This window comes from Brachycentrus maculatus, unplaced genomic scaffold (genome assembly GCF_059751285.1).
Source record: "Brachycentrus maculatus isolate JH-2025_06_01 unplaced genomic scaffold, ASM5975128v1 h1tg000196l, whole genome shotgun sequence".
Lineage (NCBI taxonomy): Eukaryota > Metazoa > Arthropoda > Insecta > Trichoptera > Brachycentridae > Brachycentrus > Brachycentrus maculatus.
The window spans coordinates 1,384,437-1,399,536 of record NW_028280947.1 but is presented as its reverse complement, the minus strand read 5'-3'; the positions used below and the strand labels follow the sequence as shown (position 1 = coordinate 1,399,536).

At 31.4% G+C, this 15,100-nt stretch overlaps 2 protein-coding genes across 2 annotated transcripts in view; both read right to left on the bottom strand.

Moving 5' to 3' along the window:
- E2f1 (E2F transcription factor 1) overlaps positions 1-11,274 on the bottom strand; it is a 35,999-nt gene extending 24,725 nt beyond the window's left edge. Inside the window, exons 1-2 of the mRNA XM_088263077.1 lie at positions 10,931-11,274; positions 10,273-10,544 (exon numbers count right to left, since the gene is read on the bottom strand). Of these exons, the coding sequence (XP_088119203.1) occupies positions 10,273-10,542 (270 nt within the window). The 5' untranslated portion in view covers positions 10,543-10,544; positions 10,931-11,274. The remainder of the gene's footprint in view (positions 1-10,272; positions 10,545-10,930) is intronic.
- A 317-nt stretch (positions 11,275-11,591) lies between these two features.
- On the bottom strand, positions 11,592-13,569 carry Archease (protein archease). The gene is made up of 3 exons (XM_088263078.1): positions 13,386-13,569; positions 13,125-13,149; positions 11,592-12,027 (listed from the first exon to the last, which is right to left on the bottom strand). The coding sequence occupies exons 1-3, from the start codon at positions 13,444-13,446 to the stop codon at positions 11,637-11,639; spliced, it is 477 nt and encodes a 158-aa protein (XP_088119204.1). The 5' UTR covers positions 13,447-13,569; the 3' UTR covers positions 11,592-11,636.
- Between the last annotated feature and the right edge of the window lie 1,531 nt (positions 13,570-15,100).

Genomic DNA, 15,100 nt, shown 5'->3' with positions numbered 1-15,100 from the left:
TAAACCTTCAAACATATAAAATACGACTATGTAGTAACATTTTTAATTCCAAAGCGTTTGAAAATTTACAAGTCCATATTACAATAAAAAGGAGAATTTACTTATGTCATAAACGTTTACTTGTTTTAAAAAAATTGAAAATTTAATTAAAGCTTGCTTATATGGGATAAAAACAGCTTTCCGATTTTTCTGAATGATCCCTTGAAAAAACAAGGACTCATGTGTTGACTTAAAAAAAAATTAAATTAAAAAAATTACAGGTTAATTGATCAGAAATTCCAGCACAGAATAGAACCATGTCTCCGTGTAATTTACAAACAAGATAATGCCGCATCATCTGACATAATGTCCTATGCATCACTGTACACAAAACAAAAAGAGAAGATGACAAGTATGAGTGTTGCGGACTCTTGAATCAGAGTTTCTGGGTTCCAGCCCACTCAACTACAATTTGATATCTATTTGTAATAATGACCAGCTCAGGCTCACAGAAATAGTATGAAATTGAGGTATTTTTGTCAATAGTAAAAACACAAATATTTCTCTTATAAAATTTTAAATTTGTAGAAAAAAATTTCAATATATGTGCACATATACATACATATATACATTAATTTATGAATTCATGAACATAATTATCTTTTTTTTCTCACAACTAATGTAAAAAAATGTCAGGTAAATCGGTCAGTAATTTTAGTGCAGAATAGAATTGTGTTTGTGTAATTTACAAACAAGATAATGCCGCATCATCTGACATAATGTCCTATGAATCACTGTACACAAAAAAAAGAGAAGATGACAAGTATGAGTGTCGCGGACTCTTGAATCAGAGATTCTCAAAGATTCACTTATACCTATTTCTACTAATGAGCCGCTTAGGCTCACAGAAATAGTATAAAATATAAGTATTTTTGTAAATAATAAAAACACAAATATTTCTCTTTTTAAATACAACTATTTCTTTACCATATTATATCTTTACTATAAAAAACTATATATTTTTTTTAGTTTAAATAAACTAAAAAAAATAAAAATCTTTTTTATATTTCTAAATAATCAGGCCGTGATACATCACTCAGGAGATACCTACGCCAATTTCAAAATTGAAGAACAGATTTGTCAGCAATTTCGGGCGTGGAGGAAAAGATGCGCCCCAAATACCATTGTCCCATCTTTACCCCTCAACAAGAAAGGGGGAGATGTGAGAAAAAATCCCCCGGTGATTAAGGCCGGGGGTAGGGCCCCACGGACCAGCATCCCATTGTTTAAGAGTCTGTAGTGGGCCGTGAGGGGGGGGGGGGCTACGGCTACCTACTTGGGAGCTCTCGTTGTTGAGCGTGCGGTACATCCTGTCACCATTTAACTGTGGGATGCACTGCCACTTGAATCTTGCTACAATGTGAGTAATGTCAATCTGTCATAAAATTAATAATATTTATTGACCGATGAGAGCTGACTTTTATTTGAGTATCATGTTATACTTAGTAAAGAATAAAATTAATTAGTGTTTTGTCTTTTTGTTATTACCTTTAAGGTGTTACTTACGTGTGTATGTCATGTTCTTGTTGTCATTTTAAAAATTAGATGAAAATAATAAATATGTCTTTAAAAAAACTCCACTGATAAACTACATCAGGCTTGGTGGGTCTCAGCAACAAGAAAAAGATTTTTTACATATCGCTCACTCCTTTCAACGTCATATATCAAAAAACTTGATTTTTCAGGAGATCATTTTTAAAGTTTAAAAATATTATAAAATGTATTAAAAATAAATATCAAGCCACTTATAGAATATTTTACTGTGCAACAGATCTTTTTAGGTAAAACCTGAAGGTTTTTTCTCCATTTGAAAATTATTTTGTATTTTTAAAAAAATGATTAAACAATACCTTTTCTTCAAAAAAACAACACTTTCTGCCCTGTAGCGGGTAAATATTAAGTTTAAAATATGCCGCTTTTGAAATACAAATTTACATTAAAAAAATCATAATCATCAATCAAAATTGATTAAAATATGGATTATAAAGAATAAAGCAACAAATTTTAAACACTTTAAAAAGTTGTTTTGAGATGACAAAAAAATATTTAAAAAGTCATACATTATGTCACCTGAACGCATGTTTAGCCCATAGATAAAATTTGAAAATTTATATGAGGTTATTTTCCAAATCAATTTTTACAATATCAATAGCATTATACCCGATCCAGCTATTGAAATCAGTTTGTAACATTACACCGCGTGTTGCAATTATGAAAATATGTTATCATTTATAGTTTTGTAAATTATGAAGTATTTATTACAATAACTGATATGTAAGTAAGAAGCCATAAAGATACTAGATGATATTTTATGATAAAAATCCAGCCAGGTCAGCCCTGGGATGTTTACTGAATTTTTCATATAAAAAATGATAGATTTTTCATCTCAAATTGAGACACCTATAATATAGTGATAAAAATCCATTTAAACTTTAAAGAAATATTATGTTATAATTCTTCTAAACCAACATATTTACTGTTTGTCTTTCTCATTCTCAAAAAAGAGCAGTCATCTTATAATTGCAACATATTGCTCACTCCTTTCAACAACGTCATATATCAATAAACTTGAATTCTCAAGAGATTGTTTTTAAAGTTTAAAAATAGAATGAAATTTATTGAAAATAAATATCAAGCTACTTATTGAACTTTTTACTGTGCAACAGATCTTTTTTGGTAAAACCTAAAGGTTTTTTCTCCATTTGAAAAATATTTAGTATATTTAAAAAAAAAGTAATTAAACAATACCTTTTCTTCAAAATGCAAAAACAACACTTTATGCCCTGTAGCGAGTAAATATTAAGTTAAAAATATACCGCTCTTGCTGGGATATAGTACATTTTCTGGGCATTCCGAAAATTGCACAACTGAAAATTGACAATTTTTTATATATGACGTTGTTGAAAGGAGTGAGCGATTTGACAAAAGCAAGATACGGATACATTATGTCTGGTTATTGGCAGCCGAGATCATTATAGTCCAGTTTTTGTGATATAACTTAACAAAAGGATATTTTTCTTCAAGATTATTTTCCACAAATTTTAACATTATTAAGAATCAGCCAAAGTTTCAAGTGTAAAATCGTTATGATATCAACAGCCGGTCCTGAGAAACTGAGGTTTGAATTTTGGGTACTGCACCTGGTGGCGCACAAACTATATACCAAATGCGCGGTAGATGTCTAAAGACTATGTGCCGAAGGTGTAACAGACTATGTGCCAGCCACTGGTTAGCAGTTAAAGAATCCAAATTATTAGCACATTTCACAAACCAACTAACCGTCGCGTCACCCCACCATTTTTAGGTAGTTTGGACATATGGAGCAAATCAATGACAATAAAATGGCTAGGAGTTAAATGACTTACTGAATAATGTAAATGAAAGAACAGATCGAGGATAGCCAAGAAAGATATAGCACGACTAAATCAATCGAAACCTAAAATATTATTGTTAAAAAAGTCTAAATAGCGGGAAGGCATTTATGACTTAATGTGTATGTCAGGACAAACAACTGTGGCAGGGGTAGGCAGAAAGAATAGAATGCCACACCACTCTGTCTTTGCAAATATTCCTCCTATCTTTCACATGCATACACCTCTTCATACGTGCCCGCCGATTTTTCCGTAAATTCAGCAAATTTCATAAATTCCACTTAAAATGCAAATATGGAAAACAATAGAAAATTCTAAAAGTAGTAAGTATTTATCGTTACCCGGTAATGTTACTTGCATTATTATAAATCACCATCAAAATCCTTTTTATAGTCTTAACAATATAAACAATAACATAGTATTTTTCTTACTTATTGATGAGAATTTTTTTTAAAAACTTGTCATATTTTTGTCCTTGACTAAAGTTATTAAAAATGTGCACTTTAGTACCGGTGTATCTCAGAGACAAAAACTGCCAAACAAAATATTTGAATTTTGTTAATTATTCCTTAACACACAGTTTGCAGGAAACGCTCAAAGCGTCTTTTACATACTGTTGGTAGAGAGCATGAGATGCTTATAAGCGTTCTATTTGCTTACTTTTGGTAGAGTGCAAAATGCTAGAAAATATATACAGATCGGAATTGCGTTTACGGTTACTTGCGATTAGTATACGACCCTAATTATAATTAGTGGTGCGAGTGCACCTTTCCTCTAAAACTGATAATTAACCACGTGGCATTTATCCAATATTACTGTGTTTCCAATGCAAAAATATGTTACAAACACAAAATAAATTAATTTATAAAAAAATGCATAATTGCCGCAGCAATGAAAGAATACTTATATTTAAAAACATTATAATATCCAAAACTAAAAAATCTGAAGTGCTGCATTTTTTTGCTTTCGATTTTGAATTCAGCTTTGCAAAGTGCATAAAGATCAGGTATTTTCGTGCCAGTTACAAAAAAAAAGTTGAAAATTGTTGTCCAGTGTTATTTTACTAATTAGGGTTGATGAAAAAACTGCCCGACAGCAATGTGTTTAAATGATAAATCTGTTTTAATTTTAAAAGAAGTTGAACACTATATTGGAATGTATTCACGCTTGGTTTAGTATTATGACTAGTGTTTTGTTCATCAGAAACGTTCCTTAGACTAATCTTGAAACATAGAACTGTTAACTTTACACTTGCGCGAAAAAAAATCAAGAGCAGGGGGGTGCCTTGACGTAGTTGGGTAGACACTCGACTGTGAAACTGGTGTCGCGAGTTCAAATTCCGCCAAGTGCAGAATAAAGTGAAGAAACATTTATTTTAAATTGGTATAAGTATTTGTGATGTATTTTTCACATTCGCCCTTACTATCTTACCTGCAGACAAGCCTCTAAAAACAGAGGGTTTGCAGGTAATTCAGCAACAAAAATAAGAAAAGGCCTAGGTGTTTTTAACATTCAACCTTACTATCTTACCTGAAGACAAGCCTATAATTAAAAACAGAAGGTTTGCAGGTAATTCAGCAACAAAAAAAGACAGCACTGCATCAATCTAATATTACTAGCATCTATCTAATAGTCAGCACTATTAAGTGCGGATAAAAGAAAAATTATTTCCACTTAGAGAATTTTTTTTATTTACTTTTCATTGCAAAGTAAAAATAACAATACTTGATCTTGCAACATAAATTTAAGTTACAAATGTGAGCATAAAAAAATAAGAACAGCGAATTATCAAATTCATTTTATGAGCAGTTATGCAATGAATAGAGTCACGTCCCATAATGTCAAGAGCATACTGAATTATATTTCGGGGGAAAAATACGCATTCCAATACAGTCACAGTTGAGAAAGTGGTGACATTTCAACCCAAAATTATGGATTCAAATATGTCATCTGTGAATACAATAAAACAGACAAATACATATCGCTCACTCCTTTCAAGAACGTCATAAATCAAAAAACTTGATTATTCAGGAAAATGTTTAAAAATATAATACAATAGATTAAAAATAAATATCAAACCACTTATTGAACTTTTTACTGTGCAACAGATCTTTTTAGGTAAAACCTGAAGGTTTTTTCTCCATTTGAAAAATATTTAATTTATTTTAAAAAATAACTAAACAATACCTTTTCTTCAAAATGCAAAAACAACACTTTCTGCTTAGTAGCGGGTAAATATTAAGTTAAAAATATGCCGCTTTTGCTGGGAAATACTTTATTTTCTGGGCATTCCAAAAACATGCACAACTGAAAATTGACAATTTTTGATTTATGACGTTCTTGAAAGGAGTGAGCGATATAAGTATATATGTAATTTTTTTGTTAATTAACACTTTAAGGACGGGTGTTTTTACGCCTGCGGACTCCTGGCAACAGGGTTTGATAATTATTTACATATGGTTAAGACTTTAAGAAAGAGATTGGTACATAATATTTGTATAAAAACATTAAACATGTAATTCCTTTTTTTCTGACTTTGAAATGAGGCCTGCGCAGACGGTAAAAATACCCTTTCCTCCCGTAAGCATCAATCGACCGAAAGGGTAAAAATACCTTTCCCGTCCATAATGTGTGAATAGTGTCACACAAAATGTGAAAAGTATTAACAGGTCTAGTGCATAACTATAATATGCTGTATGTTATTCATCACACGATAAACTATGGCTTTCATACAACTATGTCTCGTGTATGTTGTGTTGTACAATTGTAACAAGATCTGGACCACTCTGGTGAAAAATCCAGAAGATCTTGTCCGGATATTGTTGTAGTTTTTGGTTTGTTGTGGCTATGTATTTATTGATTTGGCGTTTAATTTGTAGAACTCCATTTTAATTTATGTATTAATTTTTCAATCAAACACAGATTTTTTGAGTCTACTAAGTTGTATTTTATTAACAAAAACGCATAAAAAATTTATATTGTGATAATTGTTTCGCTTAGTTATTTCAAACATTCATTTGGAAATGCCATAAAGAGGCGAAAATGCCAAACATTTGTTTGAAAATGCCATAACTAGGCAAAACAATTGTCACAATACTAATTTTGTATGTGTTTTTGTTAATAAAATACAACTTAGAATCAAAAAATCTGTGTTTGATTTAAAAATTCATACATGAATGTTTTTAAATATTTGAAAATATTTTTTCTGTTAAATTTAATGTTCAAATTATCGTATTTTAATTTATTTACCTTACTTATTATGCATAAGGTTTAAATTAGTCAATATTAATTTTTAGTTCGCCTCCATTGTGTAGTGATTAGCACATTCGGCTACCATGCTGGAGGTCCCGGGTTCGATTACGAGATTGGTTAAAATAAATGAGTGTTTTTTTTTTCACTCTAATATCTATTTAATATGACCCTGGACTGGTACGTGAAGCACAGGAGTTATCACCTTGCCTTCATATAATATACAATAAAATTAACATTGCTTCAATTTGATGCAGTGCCCTATGCACCATTGGGTGCGGAAAAGGATCAGTAATAGATCAAGTCCATATGTAAGTAAATACAATGTGTATAGTTCGGAATCATGATATACATTGTGTTTAGAATATTTGCTATGAGTTGTCAGCCAGCAAACGAAAGTTTTCCACCTTCGGAATTCCAAATGCACGTACTCATAATTAATTTGGAAATATTTTTCAAGAGTAATAAAAAGTAAACAAATGAATATGTTAAATAATTATCTCAGATGTTTTTAGAAGGTCTTGCCAAATTTGTTCAAATAGCACATCAAGCAGAACATACAAAATATGTTGAATTTTTTTGTAAATACAATTGTGTGCAATTTACAAACATCGTTCATAAAAGTAACAAAATAAATCCTGTGGTGTGACCAGGTTAGAGCAAGTTGAATACCCTATTTTTTTTAAAATGTTCTAAAAATAGGAAACAAAGGAACTTTCATTTGCAATCAAAATATAAAGTCGACAAAAAAACCATGTGGAAAAAATAAGTTTGATAGGTAAACGCCGTACAAATCTGAGAAATTGTATTAATCATATAAACCCATTTTTGTTTGTAATTGTTAAAGGCAGGATACATTGTTAGTCCAGATTTTTAGGACTTCATCCCTGTTCGGCTGTCCAAACTCAAAACACAGTAAGGGACATTATTTTGTAGTACGTTTTTTTTTGCATTTTTGGACTAAGTAAACTCTACTTAGTCCAAAAATGCAACAAAAAAAAACGTACTAAAAAAGATGTCCCTTACTGTGTTTTGAGTTTGGACAGCCGTGTTGCTTTAGACGCCATCTTGAATTTTGCTTATTTTCAACTTGAATTTTGCTTATTTTCAACTTGAATTTTGCTTATTTTCAACTTGAATTTTGCTTATTTTCAACATGAATTTTGCTTATTTTCAACTTAAGGGTAAAAGTCGATGAAGATTTATTTTTTGTGTTAACACGTTGACTGGCAACTATGAGATATCTCTTAGGTTGTTTGTTTACTTGCCCAGCATGCTTACAAGTTATCTCATCCTTTCGTTACTTGCCATATTTGTATAGCTACAAAGAAACTCTTAGCATAACAGTGTAAATATGAATAGATGGCCTCAGAAAAGAGAATTTAAAAAATCAGGTTTGGATGAAATGGACAGAAAATTTAAGAAAGTTTTATTATTAATGTCCGCCTCCGTAGTGTAATGGTCAGCACGCTCGGCTACCATTCTGGAGGTCCCGGGTTCGATTCCCAGGTGGGGTTAAACAAATATAAGTGATTTTTTTCACTGAAATATTTATTCAATATTACCCTGGACTGGTACCTGAAGCAGAGGGCTGATCACCTTTCCTTCGTGTGTAAAACGATCATGATAACACTGCGTGTATATGATGCAGTGCCCTATGCACCATTGGGGTGCGGATAAGGGTTTTATTATTATTATTATTTATTATTAAATTATTACTAAGTACCAGGGCTTTTTTTTTAACAAAAAAGGTCCTGGAACTCACTTCATGTCAAGTTTTTCAGTTTAAAAAATTATATTCAAATGTCATTAAAATATTCATTACAATACCATATTTCATCATTTTGATGAATTATATAAATATAGATTGTAATTACGTAAGCGTTAACATTGTTTCGCCTGATTGAGTTAGAAATTTTAAAAAAAAAATATTTTTGAAAAAAGATGAAAGAACGCCATTCCACCGCGTTACATGGAGAGAGAAAAAGCCTTGCTATGTACTAAGTTTTGTAATTATATGATATGACAAAATCAAAAATCTCTTTAGAACGGAATCGTGAAAAAATCCTTGGCAGTCAACGTGTTAAAAGAAAATAAATGTAATAGTTTTTTAAAGTCCAAAATTACAAGTAATCCAGTTGTAAAATTAACTAAAACATCCAATTGTTAGGTTAGGTACGAGATAATAATTGTGTCATACTCATGTGTTTTGGTGACATACTTATAAAAGGTTTATTTATGTGTGTGAGATTTTTGAGGTTTGTTGCACATTGGAAATAGTAAAATTAGTTGGAAATTGAAAATGAGGGCAATGGACATAATTTTGCCTTTTTTTAATAGCCATTGATCAAACACTGTGAATAGAGATCAATATTAATATTTCCCATCCAGAAACACGAGAAACCGTCATATATTTTATTTTAATAACAGCCGGACAGTGTCTGGATTCGATATTTCTATACACCGAATACAAAACCTCGGCAATGATTTCGTGGACCATATCGATATATCTGGAATATGTCACTTCCTAACTATAAAGCAATACTAATTACAATATTTGAGGCTAATGCATAATTCCTTGGTTTTTTATGTTCATCCTTGTTTAGATAAGTACTTTTCGTAATAACAGCCAGACAGTGTTTGGATTCATTACTCCTATACACCGAATACAAAACCTCGGCAATGATTTCGCGGACCATATCGATAACTGGAATGTGTCACTTCCTAACTATAAAGCAATAATAATTACAATATTTGAGGCTAATGCATAATTCCTTGTTTTTTTATGTTCATCCTTATTTAGATGAGTACTTTTCGAACCAATAATATACTTAAAAAGAGAAAACATGCTATTTTATCATAAAGTATACTTGTAATATGTTATGTACAAATTGGCAATGGCTGTTAATAAAGAAAAATATATATACGACAAACTATACTTGTCATTGCACATTTTACTGTTAGTTCCATGATAATTTACCACGGAGTTTGTGGATGAGTGTGGAGAACACTTATGTAACTTAAAATTCTTATATCTCACCTCCTGCCTTGTTTCGATGATGAACATATTACAAATAATCAATAATTGTTTCAAGGTTTCATCGGCGATCATAAAAAATAATCCTCACACTGATTTTCCAATTGCCTTTCGATGGCAATCCAGTGGATGCAATGAAGAATATAGTAATGTTAAAAATTATCTCTGTTTTAATGTTGGGGAGTCAATATTTGCATTATAATGTGTACGAATGTGTCCCAACACTATTTTGAGATAAGCCAGTGTTTTAAAATAGTAATCATAAATTTATTCACAGATTAATTGAAGCGCCCTTCAGATAGGGACAATGAAAGTGTGTATATAAATTATCTAAATATTTTTTATTATAAATTTGTAGCAAACAAGAGTGGGGTCAAACCTATAAACTCCCACTCATAGTTCTAGGGTCAGTGACTCAACCACACTGACCACAACCTGATTCAATTACGATTTTGAAACTCACTTTGTAACATGAATGATTAGTTTAAAGTGATTTCTGGGATGGTTGCTAAAACATAATAAAAAACAAAAGACGTGAAAAAGGGGAAAAAATAGATATTTGAATTCAGAACTGACCTCGGAGGTCTTGGGTGGTACAAGAGGCGCCTCTCTCATGATCTGGTGCTGTGGAGTGACTCCATATCCGTGGTCCACCAGGTGATATCCGACCGTGTGACTCGGGCTGACCTCCTCCACAAACGTGATCTGTGCCTCTTCACTCTTGGAGAAACTAGCGTCCGGAGAGCCGTGTACCACCCTCCGAATGATGGGCACTCCGTGCTTGTTGACTGTGCATTCCATCTGCCCGACTTCGGTCGTACCCGCCCTTTTAAGACCGCGAGGCATTTCTGGCAAAACCACACAAATTATTAGCCAAAAAACAATCTCTCATTCACACCCGTCAACTAATACCAGAAGATCAACAGCCAACTCGAAATCCGAACTCATACTCTCGTCGCATAGGTTGGAAAAGCGGGCCACACGTTACATTATCTAGGCGTGAAAGCCGAATTATCGAATAGATTCGTTGCAATTTTGTATAAGAATAGTATCGGAAAAGAATGCTGAAAATTAATTTCACGTATAACTCTGCTTACGTCACTTCGCGAGGCCAAAATTGACTCGAATACCATGCCTACGAAAGCGAAAAATGAACCTCATTCGGGTGGCTGGTCCGGTGATTCCGATCATAATTGTGAGAAAAATGTTAAAATAAAAACGATAATTTACTTACTGTTGAATTAGGTGACTCGAAATCGAACTGGTGTCGCTCCCAGGCCGCTAATCGGTACATAAGATTTTTCAAAACGCGATCGCTACATTGTCGAGAACTAGAAATAAAATGTCCGCCGCTATGCCGCTTGTTATGTATGCAAGGAACTTGCAGCTGTCGGGACGCTCACGTATAATCATAAATAAAAGAAAATCGGTCGATTTTTAAAAATACGCGAAGACTATGTACACGGCGCGGTCCATTAGAGTAAAATTAAACTGTAAATGCGCAAAATAGTGGGTTTCTCCGGTCCAGAAGTACCACCACACGCGACAACCGTTGCAATCGAGCTTTTCTGAACATCTGGCACCCAGCCCGTTGTAGCGGTGGCGCGAACAAATTGCGCATGCGCACAACAACCAACCCCTATTCAAACCCCGACAACGTCTAACTTACACTGCATTTTCCGCACATTTCCACCTCACGTTACTTTATTTAATAATCCTGATAAATTCGCACGACGTAAGTAACATTTAATGAAATATTCAATAGAGCTTTTCCGCGAACAGACCTAACCTTCACAGTGTCAATAAACGTAGTGAATTGTTGTAAACAAACATGGCGTAATGAATGACAGGATGTGAAGCTGATTTTCTAATGTCGGTTAATGAAAAACAACCTCTTTTCGGAAAATTATTTATATATATTATATTAAAAATATAAATGATCAAATATCGATAATAACAAATACTTCATAAGGTGTATCTTGGGATGGTTCGACAATTTGCATGGCGGAATAAGTAATTGCTTTGACTTCTGTTCCTTGGGGATGCTTCCCGAGGGTGAATTCCTCCCCGAAGCATTTGCATCGTATCCTAAATTCCGAAGTATTGAATTCCGTGATTTGTATTTTTTTACAAATTAAGAATGGCTCTGCTGAAAATAGGAACAATAATTCGTCGAGGAATCTGTACAGGAGTCCGAGCATATCGTCTGCTTCCACTTCGATGTCTTCGCATTTCTTTATTTCTACGTAGTCCATTTCCGTCATATACGCGAACATTGCCATTCCGCATTGTTCGAAAGCTTCTATTAGCGTATTTCCCCATGCGTGAATCCTAAAAAGAAGTAAACAGTTAAAAAAATGGAAAATAATTAAATTGATGGGACAAAATAATCTTCAATAAATCAACTTCTCTTGGCAATTTATATTTACTTTATATTGTGTACTTATTAGTACATATATACAGTACGCAAATACATTAAATATTTTTAACAATAAGTACAAAACAATTAAAATGAACACGCTATATGTAACTGATTTTGTATGATTTTTGTGCATATTGTTATTTTTACAAATGCATAGTCAATATTAATATATATTATATAAATATAGATTTTAATGTGCACACACACACACATTTATGCATATATATATATATATATATATATATATATATATATATATATATATATATATATATATATATATATATATATATATATATATATATATATATATATATATATAATATACATATGTACGTGTGTGTGTGCTATACGTAATTATTAAAACAAAAACAAAATATTTTACATGTGGATATGTTTGATTTCGATTATATTAAGGATTATTTATTGACGCGTTATCTTATCAAATTATCATAAATTCTATAATATAGATGTTTGTGTGCAAAAGTCAAAATATTACATCATTTTGCAAAAACATGGTTTGCTGCCAGAGTTACTCTGTTATTTTTGATAATGTATTTTAATACAAAATTATATTAAAATTGATAGTAAATATTTAAGATACAAATAATTATGACGTAATCAAAAATTAAATATAAAAATAGAAATGCACATGGGCAGGAATAATATATATATAATATGAAGAATTCATCAATCAATAATTATTTAAAACTAAACGGTCATCTCCAAGCAGTTACTTTAGAGAAAAAGTCTGATAATATATAAATAAATAAGTTTATGAAAAAATAGGTACCTATGTAAATGATATTTAAAAAAAAAAGGATTTGAAGGGAGTAATCTATTGAATATTTTTAGAAATTTGGTTAACCCATGGACGAGCATAAAAGTAATATATGTATATACTATTTACGATATATGGAGTAATTCTCCCCATATATATTACGTAAAACTTTTTGTAATGATGTAATTTTATATTTTTTTCTGAATTCGCTGAATATATACTTACTGAACATCTGCCGGGTGATCAAGATCTGAAAATAAATAATTTCATTATATTAAAAAATATTAACGACAAAAAACGGTATTAGTAGAGAAATATATGAAGTAGAATTTACCCGCCAAATTTCCGTAGGTACGTATATACAGGTATATAGGTATGCGTAAGTACCATGCGCGGGTGTGGAAGAGTGACGACACATCATGTCTAATTATTTTGTATGTCAAATGTGTACAGAATAATGTGGAGCAATGAATAAAAATATCTTACATTCGTATTTTATCGGAGGGATGAATAGTTCCTCAGTTGTAAAATACTCGTCGTCTGCCATTTGATAGCTTAAATTGATTTTAAATTATGGAAATAATCAACTCAAGAGCGAGATGGATAACCATAAAGTCAAGATCATGCGTTCCCCTGCAAACATGACCGCTGAAAAACAGTTAACTTTTTCTTTGCTTTTATGGCTAGTGAATAATTTCCGGGGAAAAAATCGGGAAATTAGATTAACACGTTGACAACTAACGAAATATTTTGTTAGAAATAATTAATTTGAATTTCATTCAAGTACAATAAAATATAAGGTAACATACTGATTTCATTTATTAAAATTGAATCAATTGACATTATTTCATAATTAAGATTTATTTTAATCACAATAAGACGCATACCGTATTATTAAAAAAATTAAGTAGTAATAACTCTTATAAAAATTATCTAAGTAGCTTGTAAATTAAAATAACAATTATTTTTCTAGAAAACCAAAATAAGGAATAAATTTGGGTTCAATATAAAAACTTTTTTATAATTATTTACTCTTTCTTGTATCCATGTTGTTTGAGTTCATTATTTTTGTTTATTTTTGGTGAAATATTATATCGATCTTTTTTATAAGAATTGTATTATTTTTTTAATTACCCTCGTAACAAAGAGTAACCGGTAAACCATCCTTAGAATAGAGTAGGACTACTGATTAAAGGTGAATCGTGACATAATAATGGATTTTTAAGGTTCTATCGAATAACAACCCTTTATTAAGTTAATGGCATATTGGATTAATACGTATACTCGTGTTTTAGTTAATTAGTACCAAAGCGTTAAAACTAATTTAAAATATTTTCTGAGCTTTCAGTTTTCGCTCCCAGTATGAAAACTTATACCAGGGTCTTAAACTCCACTGTCTATCGTCTGTAAAATGTGCAGACAACAGATTGCAAGTCGGAAAGTTGCTTAATCTTGCTTCTAGACGTGTACTAATAACACTTCACTTTGGTCTAGCGGAAATTGAAATGTTCAAACAATATTAAATTTTTTAAATCAGAGTATATTTTAAGATAAATCTGCTCTATTTCATTACAGATCTCGATAAAAAATAAAACTAATAGACAATGACGTATGTGTACATATTATGTGTATGTGTGTGTCAATTTGGTATAAAATAATCATTATGTAGCTATATGGTAGGCATCAGTTTTATCTTCAACCATTCGCATTAACTATTCTGCATTGAAAACGACTCCAGGCATATTAAAGTTATTCGAACTTTTACTTTGATAATATAAGCTAGTATAAGTCAAACAAATATATTAAGCAATTCAAAAAGAAATTAACTGCTGAAATTTAAAATAACCATGGGAGGCAGAGTAAGAAAAAATCTAAAATGGTGAGCTTTACGGTTTTTATGTGAGCCTTGCCAAACTTAGGTATCGGGTTGTGGTCCCGTGGTTAGTGTCGCGGACTCTTGAGTCAGAGTTTTTCGGTTTGAACCAACTCTTCTACAATTTGATACTTTTTACTAATAATGATCAGCTTAGGCTCATATAAATTGTTTAAAATTGAAGTATTTTGTATATAATAAAAACACATTTATTTCTTTTTTTTACATAAAAAAATGCTTTCCCTCAAAATAAGTTTATTTTTACAATATAAACATGTCCATTTTTACGGGTATTAGAAAGTACTAGACGATTCTTGGTAAATTAAAT